We start from the raw sequence: 18112 nt of genomic DNA, 5'->3' as shown, positions 1-18112 counted from the left end.
TCATTCTAGACATAATATTAAATATTGATGGTAAAGTTAACACTAATACAGTAGGTTTGGGTTTTAATCCAAATCGGCTCAACAACAACACTTTTGAGTCTAGTGTTCTACAGACCTGGACCATTGGAAACCATGAAATGATTCTTAATTCATTATGGAAATTAAAGAGTTGTCTCTAAGCAATAAAAGCATACAAACTACTTGTGAATATGTATTTGTACATCAAAGTTGTAAAACTGAACCGTTGCTTGACCTAATGCATTAACCCAGAACATGATCACGATCAACCCTACATTTCTAACTCTTCCAGGCCAGGACTGAACGAGGCTTCGACTTCAGCTTCCTTGTCATCGTCATCAATCTTTACATAGAGAGAATCCAGTTGCACCAGTGACAGAACCCAGAGTAAACTAGAACTCACCACTCTTGCTTCGAGCCATGCTGTGCACCCACTCGGAGCAGTAAATCATTTTCTCAGCAAGAAAATGTTCTCTCTCCTTCTGATTCCTGTCACAATCACTCTGGCAGCTGACAAGTGCCAGCAACAGCAGGTTGAGGCACATTCTTTGGGAGATTTTGGAATGAATTCATCCTGCAGTAATTGTTGATCAGCAGATCATCCTGGAAAAAACAAAAATATAATATAAAACTATTATGCGCATGAATGGATGCATTTTACTCTACTACCTAACCACATAGTACCAAACACATGTACTTCCTGTTTAACCTTGTAGTTTGTTGTCATTTGTGGAATTTTAACTCTTTGTACTTTCTTTTGATTTTATCAAGGAGCAAAATAACTTGTTTTTTCTTTGCTTTTTACCAGAGTTTCTGAAAATCATATCACCCTCAGGGATGTATTTGTATTTTGGAAAAGGCTCTCAGGGATGTATTTGTATTTTGGAAAAAACTGTATTTGTATTTTGGAAACTGTGCCGGATGTAAAGTGGTATGAATTTCCCCCAGGTGCCCACACGTATCCATGTCTGCGGGTGTATAAGGTGGTGTCAGGGAGGACTTCCTGTTGTCCCTTACTCGGTACAACCTGCTTCCTCCTGGGCTCTGTCACACTCTTCCTCATATTACAGAAAACACACAGAAACAATGACACAACGTCGGTTACACATAAAGGATGTTGAAGGAAAATATGACTGTTGCTCTCAAATGGACAAAATCTCCAAATGTGGTGATAACTGGCCTCAGCAGCAGGTGTTGGTAAAACACCCCACGTGACCTGTTTTGGTAACCTTAAGGCCATTGTTTGAACCTGAGTCTAAAGTTAAATATGAGAAAATTAGCATTAACCTAACCTAATGATGTTTGTGTGGAGAAAAGACAGAAACTGTGTTAAATGTGAGAACTGTGTGTAGTGTTTCATGAATTTCAGACACTTGATTTGATTTACGTCTATAAATAGCCTCATATGTATTATGTATGTTTTGCTGGCAGTTTAACTGTGTTAAACACGTTTAACCCGTAATTTACACATTGCCACGGGTGAACAACAGCCAACACCAATAAGACATGTTGTTGAGTGTTGAGTGTTTTCTGACTCTGTTGATTGATACCTGCCACTGTCATTTATTTTAGTCATCAATACATCAACAGCCATGCTGCAGCTGTGTCTGTATATGTTTAAGCAGTGAGTCATTGGCAGAGATGGAAACTGTTGTCAACATATACTAGATCACTTAAGAAAAAAAATAGCAATATATTTAAAATTCAGTGTTTCCCAAATGTGGATCATAGAACAATTTAATGTAGGTCAAAATTAGGTCTGCTTATAATATATATATATATATATGTGTCTATAAATATATACTTTTTTATGGATTATAAATTTAATCTCTGTTGTGGTTTAAACCTCTGATTCAGGGACAGTTTGAAATAGTTAATTAGCTAACCTTTTACAATGATGAGGTAGAAAAGTCAAATTATTTTTAAAAAAACCCAATCAATTAAAAAATGTGTAGTTTGAAAAACCCTTTTCTTATCCCCTTACCTTAGTGTGACTCTTATAATGATTAATCATACCATTATGATTTACTACTACCATCTAGTAGTAGTAAACCACAACATTAATGATAATCAGTCTGTCTTCTTAGGCTAATGAATACCTCCATAAAAGTAGAGCTGTTTCTGTTAAAATTTAATTGTTTTGAAGAAAAGAAAAGTTTTAAAATTACTCCTTTTAATTTAGTTTACTCAAATTGTCAAATAATCATAATGTCTATCATGTACTATATATTACGTATATAATTTCATGTATGTACCGCAAAAAGATAACTGTGATTATACATTTATTTTCAATTAATCATTTGTAAATAATAATGTCTGACAAACCATTTGATAAGAGTTCTTTTTATATTAGCTTTGTTTCCCTTTGTTATATTATCAGTTGGAAATGTAAATGAGGAAACAATGCAAAGCTATTCAGAGTTAACCTCCTGCGGAAGGAACACACACGCGCGCGCGCGCGCCCGCGAACAGAGATAACAAACAGCCCATAACAGTGCTGTCATGACTCAAGCTTATTTACTACAAACTAACAAATCCTTCTGTTGCAGAAGCAGCAGCTTCAGACTGAGAGGCTCAGTGGTTTCTGTGTAAACAAACGGGGAGAAGATTCTCGAACAAACAAAGATTGAAGGCACAGATACATAAAGAGAGAGGAGGCGGTCAGCTCCTCTGAGGGAGGAATAAACGATAGGAGTGGCTGAGATAAGGCTTGAGGAAGGACACACACGCACGCGCACGCACGCGCACACACACCAGAGGAGGTGGAGGTTGAGGAGGAGGAACTAGAAATCTGCGCTCGGTCAGTTCAGTTAACATCACTTCCCCACCGCCTGCAAAAGCAAACAGGCTCCTGAAGCCGCTGAGGAAGAGAAGTGAGTGAGATCGATGTGAGGAGAAAGCTGTCAGCTGTCAGCACCTGGACACTCCGCTTCCTTGTGCTTCTCCTTCTCCTCCTGCCGCTGCCTTCGCTCCTCTTCACCTCCCTTTTCTTCAGCTTACAGCAACGACTCTTGTTGTTACTGAGTTTGTAGCGCGGACCTCCGGAGTCTCCGTTTACTCTGGCATGGAGACGCCACTGCACTGATTGTGAGTCGGATTTCTGCTTCCAGACCGAAGTTCCCTAAGAATTATGGTAAGTGGGAGAAAAACAATAATTATACATTTCGCACGTTATTTACACTTTAATTTTGGTCATGTTTTTAAAATTAAATGCAAGCATTTCTTATCGTAACACACTTGACAAACGCAACATCGTTACAGGCAAAACTAATTTTAAACTACACATTTATGTTTAAAATAAATTGAAAAGTGTACTACAAAAATGAAAAATAAGGATACGATAAATAACAGCTTTAATTACGTGAAAATAGGGAAAAGAGAAACAAAACAAAAAAGGTTGTAATTGAGTTGCAACGATAACTTAATTAATTTCTCATTAATACACAGCTTAATTAGTCGACTAAGTCGCGAAAAAATGCGAAAATTCTGTGATTAAAAAATATATTCTGATTTCTGTGATTTTTTCTTATGGCACAAAACTTGCTGTCTCTACTTTGTGGACAGAAGAAAAACTTTAATGTATTTTATTTATTAAATTCAGACACGGTGTTTTTTTTTCATTTTCTGCACCGAATATATACGTGTTTATTCACAAAAGCGATCTCCATGCTGACTTGTGGCCTTCATACTTCAGTTTAAATGTGAAAGAAAGAAGTCTGTGTCAATGTGTATTACACATGCGTTATAGTTGCTAACATTTGGTCGTGTTGGGCCTTTACATCAATTTGTACTTTTATTTTTTTAATCAGGAACACCACAACAAAAATGTTAATAATTATTTTTACATTTTAATAATTGTTGTGTTAAAGATATTAATCTGTTACTGTAGAAATAAATCTGTATCTTCACATAGAAATAAGTCAACGTCAACTTTGATGAAATTTTGTTCGTATTAATTTTCCTCAGCTCTTCTTTCTCCTGTGTGTTCACTGTACATTGTTTATTCTCTTTAATCTCCATCGAAAAATATTATTCGTGCCTCAGTGAGTCCACGAAAAGATGAGGAAGAAAAAAAGTGTGTGTGTGTGTGTGTGAGAAACCTTCTGTTTTGATTGAGCTCCTTTGTTTTTCTTGGTGCTGCTCGAGTCTACGCAGCACTTCTAGTTGGACTTAAGTACAGAAGATTACACCCTAAATCACTGACCCCCCCACCTCTCAGCCCTCCCCAGCAGTCAGACCGGCAGGCTCATTAACTAAATTAGGGGAGCCACACTAAGCATTTTTCAAAGGCTGGCATTCATATTTTTCAAGGACCCCTTCATGGCTCCAGACTAAAAACTCATCCACTGTGTTTTGCCAAGTGTTTAAATCGTCTTCAAATGTTTCTATCACTTGCACGAACAGAGCAGCACAGATGTGGCTCACTGGGAAAAAAAAAACTGTCAATAAACTTACTCTAAAAAATATAAAAAAACAGTTCAGTGGAATTTATGTATATTCAATTATTTTTTCACTCCTATTTTATCTTTTAGAAATGTGCTATTTTTAATACCTTTATAAGCGCCCTTTATTTATTAGTCTTTGGTCTTTGTAAGTCTTACGGTATTTGCAAAAAAAAAAAAAAAAAAATACAGAAAGAAAATTATTTTGCACTTGCCAGATCTCCAAAGTGACTCTGGGGTTTTTAGAGTTTATTAAATAATCTCCCCGTCTGTCTGCCTGTCACTGTCAGTTATCTGTTACCTGACAGGTTATGAAGCCTACTGTATAACTTCTGCTACTTTCCAACTGTCACATGCAACATTCAGGGATCTGCTGAAGTGGTGGTGGTGGGACGGGTGGGGCTGGTGGGGTAACAGGGCAGAAGGTGTGCTGAAAACCACATACCAAAGGTGTGTGAGCGAATGTGTTTGATTTAACACTGTGGTTCATCTCCTAATAACATTAGGCTCCCTCTCCTCTGCTGGCCCTCTCTCAGCATATTTCTCTCCATCTCTCTCTCTCTCTCTCTCTCTCTCCCTTCTTTCAGCTTCATGGGTCTTATTACTGGCTCTAATAAACTGTGAATAAGCAGCAGCCGAAAAAGTCCCGGACTGTGGAGAATTCCCCATCCTGTAGCACCAGGCACCCCATCTTAAGAAAACACAAATTAATTCCAAACCCCTCTGTAGCCAACCGTTTGTGGAATGATAAATATTTTCATAGGAAGTTCTGCTCTTCCTGACTTTATCGGCACCAATTTTAGTTATACTTCTTCACAGCCACACAGATTCTGATGTTGTCTCTCCTCTAAAAATCCCCCCTCCCCCTCCTCCCTTCTCCCTCCCCTCTTTGTCCGTCACGTTCACCTGCTCAGGTGAAAACCATATCCATTTCACACTTTAAGTCTGAGATGAAGACATCACTCCCGAAATAAGAGTTCTTTTGTTGAAGTCACTTACCCACCACCAGATCTGTTCCACTGCACTGACCACTGACTTTATTCCCTATTAGTTTGAGAAATCTGGAAGGTTCCCTCAGTTGACTTTATTTCTCAGGCAGTGTACAATGTGTGTGTGTGTGTGTATATATGCAAACATTGTGTGATTATTAACTATTATATATTTATTAATATATAAAAGTTGAATTATCACTTTTTTCAATTCTAGTTTATATGTAAAACATTGATTAACTTAACACTGATAATAAGTTTATCAAAAATTTTAAAACACACTCATTACATCAATATCATTGTCATTATCTGAAAGTCTGTTGCTCGTTGCTTCTAATACACTAAAAACAGAACACAGACTTGTTAGATTGTTGATATCAGCGGTTTAAAATAGGGCATAAAACTCTTTGAGGATGTGTGGTTTTTAAACAAAGACAATGAAAAGTTGTTTGATACATGTAAATGTTTGAGGTGTCGTGTTCCAATCATTCTAATTTTCCTCCTGAGTGTGTAAGAAAACCTAATACTCATCAAACAGTTTTAGGCTAAAAAGTCATCAATCTTCTCCTTAAATATCCTCCTCCTCCTCTTCCTCCTTCTCCTACCCATTCCTCTCATTTTTCATTCCCTCAAGCGCTAGATAAAGCCCAGGGAGACCTTGTGTGGATGTGTACTGGTCCATATATATTGTATATGTGCGTGTGTGTCTGTATGTGAAACCCCGGCATGTCAGCAGACAACAGCTGTCTCTCTGGCTTTCTCCACTCTCCCTATCGTATCATGCGAAGTGCTGAGCCACACACATTGTAGCATAACAACTACCACCATATTCCATATTTCTGTGCATAATAGCACTTTGGGTACTTTTCCACTGAATGGAAAAATGTGATAATTGTCTGTGGCTCGGGATGTGTCTGAGTTTTTCTTAAAGAACATTTTCCTGGATGTATATTTTTCTCCCAGTAATAATTCCACACGTTACATATTTTTTATGCCGTCATATTTTACATTTGACCTCCTTCCTTCCTCCTACAAGTCACAGTCGCTTTCCTCGTATATTCCCCTTTAAAAACTTCACCCGTAAACCTACCAGTAAAAAAAAAGTAACTGGACCTCATTCCTTCTGTAGCACTTTTGATCTTCAACCACCAGTGAGCTCCGTCTGGCCAGCTGTTATCAACCAGGGCGGCCACTGGCCGTCATCTGCTGAGGACACAGACGGAGGGCCAACCTCTCTGTCCTAATGACTTATAAAGCAGCCACTCTGAGAGTTACTGTTCATTAGCCAAGGCAGGGGCACTCATGCAGGCCGGTGTGTGTTCGTTTTAATTGAAGTGTGTGTCCTCCGAAGTGTGCGTCCATCATTGGACCAGATGTTTTTACCTGGAAGCAAGACCACCATCTGACTGGGGTCAGCCCAGTGTTTCAACCCCACACCCGCTTCTCACGGATGATGGGAGGTCTACCAGCTGTCCCTCCTTCTGACCTCCGTCTCAGTGCACTGATCTGGGGGGAGAATCAATCTAGGATTTTAGAGTAGGTGGTCCGTTTGGAGAATTGGCAATAATGCAGGGGAGAATGATTTGGGATGTTATTGGAGAGTGAGTGCTGGGGTACAGGCAGCAAAGGCCAATTGGGAGAAATGAAGGAAGGGATTTGGAGGAGGAAAAGGAATGCAAAGTGTTTTGAGAAGTCATTTAGAACGCAGCGAGAACTGTGTGCTAGATAAACAGAGATAAAGTCTCCGGCATTGTTGGATAAAGAGAATTTCATTACTGGTGTTAAAGCAGCCTTGCAGCAGGAGTTAGTCAAGTGGAATGAAAAGGCCACCAAGTCTGGGAGGTAAAGTTACAGAGAGCAGAATTGGCAACAGGTTCATGGCTGCCACAGATACTATCTTTGTGTGTGTGTGTGTGTGTGTGTGTGTGTGTGTGTGTATGCCGGTCTTCATGGTAATATGGGGACAAAAAGCTTTTTACGCAGTGATGTTTCAGGGACCGACTGTTTTGGGGACACAAAGAAAATAGTAAATAGTGTTTTATACTCCTCTGAAATACGCTGAAAATAATGTAAATTAACATCCACATTTTGGCTGTTAACCAAACTAACCATAAAGCTGCTTCTCTGAGTGACTTAAGAAATGATGCTGCATTTATGGATAACTGAAAGATGTTTGTTTAGTAATATTAAATATAGTTTGTCAGTTATATTTAAGTACTGTTACTATAACAATCCTTTCCAAAAAAAAAAGCATTTTTTAATGTAATTAAAAAAGAATATTATTGAGAAGAAAAAGCTCAGTGGCAGCGATTTTTTATGTTGGGAAAACTGATAACATCATTGTGCTCTTGTTGACATCACAGAACAAACCTGACACTTGCTGAGAATGGTTAAAAAAAGAAGGAAAGGTGTTTCCATAAATATTCCTCTCAAAAAGACAAAACATAAGCTATCAAAACTGGAGTTTATAGATGATCAAATCACTGTGTGGGATTGTCTTTTGTCTCTGGTTACTCCTATTTGCTCCCACCACTGTAAAACATCAGGAGATTGGTTTTCATTAATTGTAAGTCTGAATTGACATAAAATGTAAATGTGAATGGTTGACTGTCTCTGTGTGTGTGTCTCAGTGACTGGGAAACAGACCAGATTCACCTCAACTTTTTTTTCAGTCCCATATCGGCCTGTGTTGGCGTCCAACGCTTAAATTGATATATTTCTGTCTGTTTCTCTCTGACTTCCACCCACTCACGTGCACACAGACGCACACATATTACACAGGCTTTAAATGCATTTCTTTTTCATTACTTTTTTGTTGCTATGGTTGACAATTGTTACATATTCCAAATACCTGCTTGTAAAATACAAAGCTTTGCTAGACAGTAGGTGTTGTTTATGAACATGGAAAACATTCAAGATTTTTTTTATGAACATAGTTCTCACCTGAAGGCAGACTGGACTCTTAACCACCTTCAAATTTTTTTTTGAAAACATAATCTGAATATGAGCATTTTTTTATAGTCTTACTGATTATTCAGACATTTTCATTGTTCAATTAGTTTAATTTAATCATATTAGATGGAGTACCTGTACATGTATGTTTTATATACTGCATGTATTTAAACATACATACAAATAATTAAATTATTTAGTTTGCAAACTAAATGTGGGTTCTATAACTCTCTGTTCCACAGGGTTTCGTGTCCTTTTCTCAAAGCTGCATCCTTTTGTTTTAAAGGTGTATGAAAAAAGATAATGAAATAAAACATCCTGGATCTTAGCTTGCTGCGCTGTTAGCTGTATGTCAAAGTTGGTGAAGAGGGGCAGTGACTGGCAGATGGCACCGATTTCTACCAGGAAAGGTCTGAGTTGCACAAACCTAAAATACTAGGTCCTTGTTCTGTGTCTTTTATCAGAAGTCAGGAGAGAGGGCTTTATTGTGTGTGTGGCAATGAATCAAGCTCCAGTATCCCCTCGGGCACTGAAGCAGACTGTCCGCACTGAGGGCTCCATTTGGGGTCCCATATGGCATGATCACAGGGCAGAAAGTCACCTTGTTGGGCCATTGATCGAAAGCCACAATGTTTCAATAAAAGGTCAGATCATTGGAGGGTCGCGGCAGTGTGAAACCAGACTCTAGCATGCGGTATGAAGACTAACAAGACACTGACACAGCAAATATGTTGACACTGCAAACATTTGTCTTTTTTGGAAACATCACACACCTGACATTATATTCTTTTAATCTTTTGTGAAATGTAAACAGTTTTAAACTGCACACGGTTCATGGAAATGTAACGGCCTGTAACTGATTACACAGTAATGGTTTTGTATCATATTTATTCTGTGCAACAGACTGTGAAGAGAACTAGAGTTAAATAATTAAGTATAACAAAAAAAGTCTTGCGGGGGAGGTGGAAGATTTGTTGTTTTTTTTTAACATCCTGATAGGAAGGAAAGATTATTATTATGTTATTTAACTGATTATTATTCGGATCGCTAATGCCAAGTGAAGTCAAGCAGTCCAAATCTCAAAATATTCTTCAAACAGTATCTGTAGGTACAGACACTGCCCATTAGAAACATGACTGTGTCTGTATGAGACCTTTGCCTCCACACACGGTTGGGCGTATGTTTTGAAAACAGATATCTTTGAGAATTGTCAGCTTCTCGTCACTCAACAGATCGGTTGAACAACAGGCACGCGTGCTTTGCTCCATAGCGGCCTCGCGTGATATTTTCAACGCAAAGCCAAACACACCAACTTGTGATACAATCCATCAGCACAAAGCCCAGAATTTGATATCCGTGAAAGAAGCCAAGCTGAAGCAGGGCCCTGGGACCCAGGTGAAGCCAGTGGACCTGGCCTTGTGGCCCTGTGGCCTCCCGTGGCCCTGCTGGGTTTGTTTTAGCTTCAGTTTCAGCCCACAGTCGTCCACATCTCTGCTGAGCTCTGCTCGTCTTCCCTCCGTGTCCTGCCGTTCTCATGACCTTGTCTGTTCTTCTCTATGACCTTAGCCTGAACCGGGAAGTTCCTCTTGATATTATACACAGATGATGTGTGTGCGTGTGTGTTTGTACATGTATGTACTTGCATAAAGGACTGTTGCAAGGATGCAGCTGAAGTCAAAAGGACACGGAACAGGCATCGTTTAATTTCTGATCCCAGGAAAGTCTGGAGGAACACATCACTTTCCTTTCATTATTCTCAGTGATGAATGACAACTTTATCACAGTTTATAATAACTGTAATTGCTACAATTCGTCATTGTAGCCACAAGGCGCTACTCTATTTAAAATTAAAACTGTTGTTGAAGGAGATGGAAGATTAGTGTTCTTTTTAACCTGATGCACAAGTAAACTCCCATTTTTATCAACAACAGGTGAGCTATGTTTGACTGTCATATGTACAACCAGTTTTTCTGATGATTGTCAACAGTTAATAGCACAGGTTGTTTTCTAGCCCTCGGGGGGCTTTTATGACAACTTCGGGCTATAAATAAATTTGTTTACTCAAAAGAAAAAAAACAGGCACGCAATCTGCTATGTTTTAAACAGACAGACAGACAGACAGATAGATAGATAGATAGATCTTTATTAATCCCTTCTGAGTTCCCTAAGGGAAATTAGGGCTCGAGCAGCAGGATTAACACAGGAATAGACTCAGGAGTAGCAGCACACCATCAAAGAATATGGAAAACCTGAACAGTGGATGTTAGTAGATTAGTATCCGTAGTAGTAGTAGATACTTATTGGTGTGTGTTGCTTTGTTATTGCAATCTTAATGATTCTTTCCTATTATATTTGTATTATTATTAATAATAAATTAAATTAAATTAGAATTAAGTATACCACATACCAAATGCCAGGATGGCTGTATTGATAGTAGATAATCTTGTGAAAACTTTTTTTTTTCTATGTCATTGTAATGTTTATTACAAAAGAACCTGTTAATGACATTTGTCTTGGTCTTTTAAAGCTACCAATAGTGAAACTGGTGCTAATTTAAAATCCACAGCTATTTTTGTCTTTTTTCTTTCCGCCCACTCACTGTCATTCTTCTTCCGCTGCTGCTGTTAAAACCCTGCTGCCACGATAATTCATGACTGTCATCTGTTTCTGCCAGTGTGTTGTCAGTGAGGTCAGGGGTCAGCAGTTAGCTGCAGCGTTGCCAGATTGGAATGGCCCAGAGGCAAAGACGCACAGAAAATAGCAGAAGGAAAGAAAGAAGTGACACCAGCTGACGAAGCTTGGCCTCAGAAATAAACTAATGCAGTCAAATCAAAGACAGGTTACAATATTTTTTTTTCCGTATTCCAAAAGTACACTTGAGCAATAGACCTGTTCATGTCCGACCAAAACAGCACAAGTCAAGAGTTCTACTTGTTACCAAATATTTTCCAGGAGGTTTTCTTTATACAAACTGCTGAATTTCTGTCTTTTCAAGCCAAAGTGGTATGAGGATAGTTTAGATGTTAAATAATGAGGCTGTATTCCCTGTAATTATTCCACTTTTCTTCACTTTAAGTCTGCATTTCGGTTTGAGTTATTTTTCCATTTTTTTCCCATGACTTTCAAGTTTCACCATTTCCAAAGAACTTTTTCTTCTGATATAACAGTTTTGCCGTGCAGCATTTGTTTTTCTACATAGGATTAACCAATAAGAGGGCGTTCTGAGAGCCATGCTCTCCCCTTTTGTTCTTTTTTTCTCTTTTTGCAAATTGTTCAAATTAATTCCCCTTTCGAACTGTAGGCTGTAACATTATCATCCTGCTGCCACAGGCCTTACAGGCATGTGTGTGTCACTTACTCCTATTTGCTATTGTTTCCACAGGAGAATTGACAGCTCGAGGGGAACCTGACGAACCAAAGTGCGTGAAGATAAAGAGGACAAAGCTCTCCCTGCAGAGGCAGGTGAGTGATGTGCACAGGGAATAGAAAAACGGATGCACCTGCAACTGGCAACTGCTGTAAATGCTTCAGTGTTTTTCAGTTGGACTGATAGGATTAAATAATAAACACAATTAAATATTGTTAAACAAATCTGTTCCTGAAAGCGTCTTCCTCTAACTGCTGTTTTGGTTTTTGTTTTTTTTGTTGGGCTGCAGCCTTGTCTCCTTCCCAACAGTTTGAAGAATCATTTCTCCTTTGGGTAAGTTTGAATGATTTTTTATAAAACCTCACTTGTATTTAATGTTTAAAATTAAAGCCTCAGTTATTATTGTGAAATGCAATGGCTCCTTGTTACAGTTGTTTTCCCTCCACTTTTCCTAAGGCTCAAAGAAAAGTAAAAGTGTCATGGCTACGTATGGACAGACACAGTACAGCCCCACTCTTCAGCCTGCGGGACCGTACGCAACCTACGCTCACCACACACAAGGTTACAGCATGCCTTCTTACAGTAAGGACAAAAATCTGTTTTTTTTTTAAATACAAATCCACCAAAGGCTTGGTCTTTTCAGGCAAGCATGGGGAATGACTAGGGATGACTGATGGTAACTTTTTGCCGATATGGGGATATTATCCAAACACTTAATTTCTGATTCTGGTATGAACCGATACTTATTACCGCAGCAGTCACAATGACAATAATTCACTTTCACTTAAAAAAAATATATTTAGCACCTTAAGTGGTTTATAAATTTAAAATAAACGTATCTGTTCTTGCAATAACTTGGCATCAATTCTTAATGGTGTAAAAGATTACAAAAAATAAAAAGTGGATGTCAGAGACAAACTTTACCAACTGTTTTTTACAATGCGTGTCAGGCAAACAAATAGGATTTAAGTTTGTCAGTCTCCTCCTCCTCTCCTTAAAAGTTGTTTTCTCACCAAACATTTCATTTGTTCAAATGAAGTGTTTGATCGTTTGTGTTGAGCATGTTCATGAGGTGTGCTGACTTATGTGGTCGTGGCAGATGCGTAATGTTGGATGTTTTTTATTTGCTGATCAATTGTGTTGACGCCTAACTTTGAACCAATTGTTGAAGCCACAACTACAGGTGGTTAAGCTCAAGTACATGAGTGACAAAACCAGGAGATGCATGTTGAGACACTTTACTTTTGAAAAACGTCAGTCGGTTATGGTTGATTTACAGTCGAGTGTTTGATGTCAAAACTTATGTTCATGTGGTTGTTTTACAGACATCAAAACAGAGGAAGGTCTTAGTCACTCCCCAGGACAGACTGGACTGTTGGGCTACTCCAACTTCAGCAGCACACCCCCCAGTCAGAGCCTGTACGGCTACTCACATACACACGGTTAGTCTGAGAACACACACACACACACACACACACACACACACACACACACACACACACACACACAGTGTTTGTTTTTGAGCATCCTGTGTGAGCACTCTCTTCTCTAGAAGAGAGGAGAGGCCTCTCCTCCCCTCTCCTTTCCTTTCCTTTCCTCTCTTCTACTGTCCTCTCTGTCCTTTCCTTTCCTCTCTTCTACTTCCTCTCCTCTCCTTTCCTTTCCTCTCTTCTACTGTCCTCTCTGCTCATGTCCTCTCCTTTTCTTTCCTTTCCTTCTGTCCTCTCATCTACTTCTCATCTCATCTTGTCTCCTCTCCTCTTGCGGTCTTCTTTCTTCTCCTCTCCTCTCTTCTCCTCTCTTGTCCCCTCTTTCCTTATTTTTTGCCCTCCCCACCACCACACCTGTTCTCCATTAGCTGCGGTCTGGACTCCTGGCGTCAAAAGTCTCCCCAACCCTCCTCTTTTCTCGGGGTCAGGCCCCCTTTCTCCGCTCAGACCAACAACGCAGCATGCAATCGCTCGTGTTTTCAGAAGAAGAAGAAAAAAGGAAAGGGAACAATAAAACAGACAGACAGGGGAAAAAAAAGGACATATTAAGTGAATTGAAGTGTGTGTGTGGGGAGGGGTGGGGGAAGAAATTAAAAATAAAACAAAACCAAAGAGACAATGCTTAAATGATGAATTGTGTGTGTATGTGTGTGAGACTCTGTGTGGGTGTATCTGCGCAGTACACATTCCTCAGTCATCAGGCGCCCAAAGCATGACTCGCCTGGTGCGACTTTATGGCTGTGAAAGGAGCATAAAATTGACCTAGTGTGAGAGGGGAGAGGTTAAGGTGCATTTTTAGGGGGAGATAGAGTTTATGTTCAATGTTGCAGACGGGATGACCCCGTTTTCACTCTATGGGGGAGCCAGAGCAGACACAAATGGGCAGAACAGTTGGCAAAAAACTCGACAATGTGCTTTCAAGGTTAGGTTTCTCCTGAGACGTGGCATTTTTGCGTAGAAATTTGCTTTTAAACATATTTCCAAACTATCTGAATATGCATCATGCAAAGTGCTCGGTATCCTTCAATAGTCAATATTGTTCCAAGATCTGCCAGTAGTGGAATATTTTATGAACAAATCATTAACTGCAAACTTCAAATAGTAATAAATAAACTTCCAACAAGCCGTTGTTTGCGTGGTTTCAGAAAATGTTCCATGTTATCCATGTAGTGTAGTGTACACAATGTTCAAACAAAGACACGCACGGATATGCACACAGATACACACAAAGACAAACACTAAAAAGCCTTCTGAACCATTACTTACACTGTTTGCACAACCGAACAAAAGGAGCTTTTCAGTTTAGCTGTTAAACCTTCTGCAATTTTTCACCATTTTCATGATCTTGTCTTGACTGGAAATACGGACAATACGTTTAAAATAGTAGCAGCAATAGGAGACAGAATGAATGATTACAATGGATAACAACATGAAAAAATTAGGAAAATGGGAATATTGCCAAGGACTGGCCAAGAACAAGAGCGTGCTTTAATTAATTACAGAGTTAAATTCCCCCACTAAATCAACACTACAGTTGGAAACCAAACTATTAGTTTGTGATGCTCTGTTTGAATACAGCCAGCGTAATTGCAGCGCACACAGTCATCTGTGTAAGTAATTGTCATGGTACAGTATATCTTGTCAACAGTGGGACGCTCTGCGACATGTAACACCATCTCGTTGTACGTGTACACATTCTATCCCTGAAATGAGTCATCTGACACTAATCGTCTTGAGTGGTTTGTTTGAAAGCGTGGTATCACACCTAACTGACATATGCATTCATCCGGGGCTGCCAGCGAGGTCACGATCCGGAGTTAACTTTTCTTTGTTTTTGAGTTTGTCATCCTCTGATTGAACACTGTGACCACAGTACAGTACACACAGGCTAGGTTTATAATGTTAAAGCAATTATTACTTTACCTTAATCTTTTAATTAGGTTATAAAATATTTGCAGAAATCAGTTTATCAGGACAAGGTTTACAACAAAAAAAACTACAATCATTACATTTCTTGATGAACGACACATTAACCATTACCATCATCCAAAAATCAACTTATTTTTAGACAAGTAGATGGTGTTTTTAATGCTGTTAGACGATTTCATCGTTAAAAAGCATATTTAGTTTTAAATGTGTGTACAGAGGATTATTTTTTAAGTCACTCCAGAAGTGCAAAGCAAAAGGAACCAGTTTACTTGCCTCCAAAGACATACTTTACCACAGAAATAATTTGCATTGCAAACATGACATTTGTGCTTTAAACCGTGAAAACTTAATAACAAGTGTGGGTTACCCAACACTGTCGCAGTATGGCATTACCTTCTAACGTGTTTTTAATTTGAGTTACTTATCACATCAAAAGTACAAATCCGGTCCTAATTTTTCAAATTATTCTGAGACAACAATCAACATGTACAGAGAGTTCAAAGCCAACATTTAACGTGTTCTTTCTAATTATAATTGGAAAACAATGACAGTACGATCACTTAATCGTATACGTTTCTTTGATTAGGAGACTGTGTAACTCATCCATCTTCTGTAAGCCTGAAATGAGCTATCAACGTTTGATTAACTTACAAAAGGCTCGGCAGAACCTTTGGCTAAATGGAAATATGCACTTTATGGAGGGAGTTGCTGAATTGAACTGTTTTTTGATTCTTTATTTCAAAGGCTTAGTCTTTCACAAACCAATTTAAATGAGATACTTCTGCTGTAGCCCACAGGCTATAGACGTGATAGAATGAAAAATGAAACGCTGGTGTAGAGGAGGCATCATTTATCAATTAAACAAACAGCATGAACAGACGATACAGGATGAGGCAGCTTGACTAAAGTGGTTGGATTGCTTAAAGGGAAGCATTTCTGCCTTAGCTTGATTAAAGCTGTGGAAAAAAATAAGTGAAAACCCTTTCCCACCTGTATTGTTGTGTCAGATAAAATGAAGACCCATCAGAAGAGAAGGAACTGTCTGGACTTGGTTGTAGATAAATGAAGATAAGGGCTGTTAGTGACCTGAGGCTGCTGTGTGAGGAGCAAAGATAATAAATGATAAATCTCACTCTAAGAGAGACTTCTGCAGCAGAGAAATGTCGGTGAAATACTAGTCCAAGTTGCACAACGTTTATCAGATTTTGTACCACTCTGTCTATTTGATTTATACAAGATTGTTCCCCAGCCATTTACAGGTTGTAGTGGTGTTTTTTTTTTTAACTTTCATTTTGCATGACTTTTTTTCACTTGATATTTTCCAGGCGGTGGTATTTCTTCTGGAATTTTTCAAGGCACCCATGCGATCTCAAGCACGACCCCATTCAACCCCACCCAACAAGTGAGTATGAATAACAACAAGCATCGTTTTTAATTCATCATTTTTTCTAGTGTTATTTTAATGTTAAATTTTTAAATAGTATTTTACAAATATTATCCACCCTTTGTCTATTCACAGGAGTTTTCTGCTTACTCCAGCTACAGTCAGAGTCAGTACTCCCCGTATTATAACTCACATCCCTACAACAGCCCTTACCTAACCAGCAGCAACATCAGCCCAGCCGCCATCACAGCTCCAATAGCCTATCAGCATCCAGAGCACGCCGTCATGCTCCCCAATCACAGCCCGGACTCACATATAGGTAAGAAAACCTATATATACAGTATATATTCTCTGCTACTACTGTGTTATGAACAGTTGCATTAGTTCCTTTTTGGATAAGGAAAACAGTGAAGGTATGTGGTTTGGAAGTAACTTGGTATGAAGTGAAGTCTGGCGAAAAATGAGGTTACGTCCCAATCATTTCATAACTGCACTTAATGATTTCCTGATACTTAATAGTCTAAATTACAACTGTAGTTTTTAGCTGACGATAGTGGTTAGTACTCTTCCCTTAAAGCAAGAAGGTCATCGGTGTTTGTGGGTTTTTTCCATTTCCAGTCCAAAAACTGCAGGATTAAATAGTTGAATATAAATTGACCATGGAGGTAAACTTGAGTATAAACGGTTGGTTGTCTTTTTTATGTGACCGTGCCAAGGTCTGGTGAACTGTCCAGGTTATAGCCAGACCTCATCCAGTGACTGCTGGTATTAACTCTAGATTCTATGACACTGAAAAGGATTAAGCGATGAACGAATTACGTGTGTCAGGTAACCAGAAATAGAACAAGATTTGATAAGGATTAAATCTAAGATAGACAGGCAGCAACAACAACAAAAACAGGCTCATGGCTTAGTGGGTGCTGCGTTGACTGTGGGGAACAATCTTAGAGTGGCGCTGAGTGGAGTGACTTTGTGAATGAGAGGAATGGGGGTGGAAAATGTTGAAATACTAGAGGCAAAAAAAACACAGATAATGGAATATTATTTGACTTCTTAAATGATAAAATTAAACCAGGTGAAATAGGATGTTGATTCAAACAGCTAACCATTTCCTAATATGTGTTTTTTAAGGAGAATACCATCCTCCACCCAGCCCCCCAACACCAGGTAAAGAAGAGGGGGTTGCAGCAAGGAGAGGATCAGATGGGAAGTTGAGGGGGAGGAAAAGAGTCAGTGACCCCGCTCCACCCCTGGACTCTGACATAGAGGTACAAAACCCAAGCACATAGTTTGGAAAATGGTTGGAATTTCTCTGGGACACATGCACACTCACACGCACAGACAGTTTCATGAGGCTAACGTTACATATCTGTTATTTCACTGCAGCGAGTGTTTATCTGGGACCTGGATGAAACCATTATCATTTTCCATTCACTCCTCACGGGAACCTTCTCCTCACGATTTGGCAAGGTACGTCCATACGCCCACTTTCTTTGTGCTTTACTGTTAGACGAATACGCTGTTGACGTCATTCAGGCCGT

At 39.1% G+C, this 18112-nt stretch overlaps 1 protein-coding gene across 1 annotated transcript in view; it reads left to right on the top strand.

Moving 5' to 3' along the window:
• The first annotated feature begins 2559 nt into the window (after positions 1-2559).
• The window catches only part of eya2 (EYA transcriptional coactivator and phosphatase 2), a 26848-nt gene continuing 11295 nt past the window's right edge, over positions 2560-18112 (top strand). Inside the window, exons 1-9 of the mRNA XM_008321117.3 lie at positions 2560-3151; positions 11784-11863; positions 12058-12101; positions 12225-12350; positions 13094-13210; positions 16513-16589; positions 16707-16890; positions 17703-17839; positions 17958-18041. Coding sequence (XP_008319339.1) covers positions 12248-12350; positions 13094-13210; positions 16513-16589; positions 16707-16890; positions 17703-17839; positions 17958-18041 — 702 coding nt within the window. The 5' untranslated portion in view covers positions 2560-3151; positions 11784-11863; positions 12058-12101; positions 12225-12247. The remainder of the gene's footprint in view (positions 3152-11783; positions 11864-12057; positions 12102-12224; positions 12351-13093; positions 13211-16512; positions 16590-16706; positions 16891-17702; positions 17840-17957; positions 18042-18112) is intronic.

This window comes from Cynoglossus semilaevis, chromosome 11 (genome assembly GCF_000523025.1).
Source record: "Cynoglossus semilaevis isolate Cse_v1.0 chromosome 11, Cse_v1.0, whole genome shotgun sequence".
Classification (NCBI taxonomy): domain Eukaryota; kingdom Metazoa; phylum Chordata; class Actinopteri; order Pleuronectiformes; family Cynoglossidae; genus Cynoglossus; species Cynoglossus semilaevis.
The sequence above is the reverse complement of the archived record's forward strand: the minus strand, read 5'-3'. Positions and strand labels throughout refer to the sequence as shown.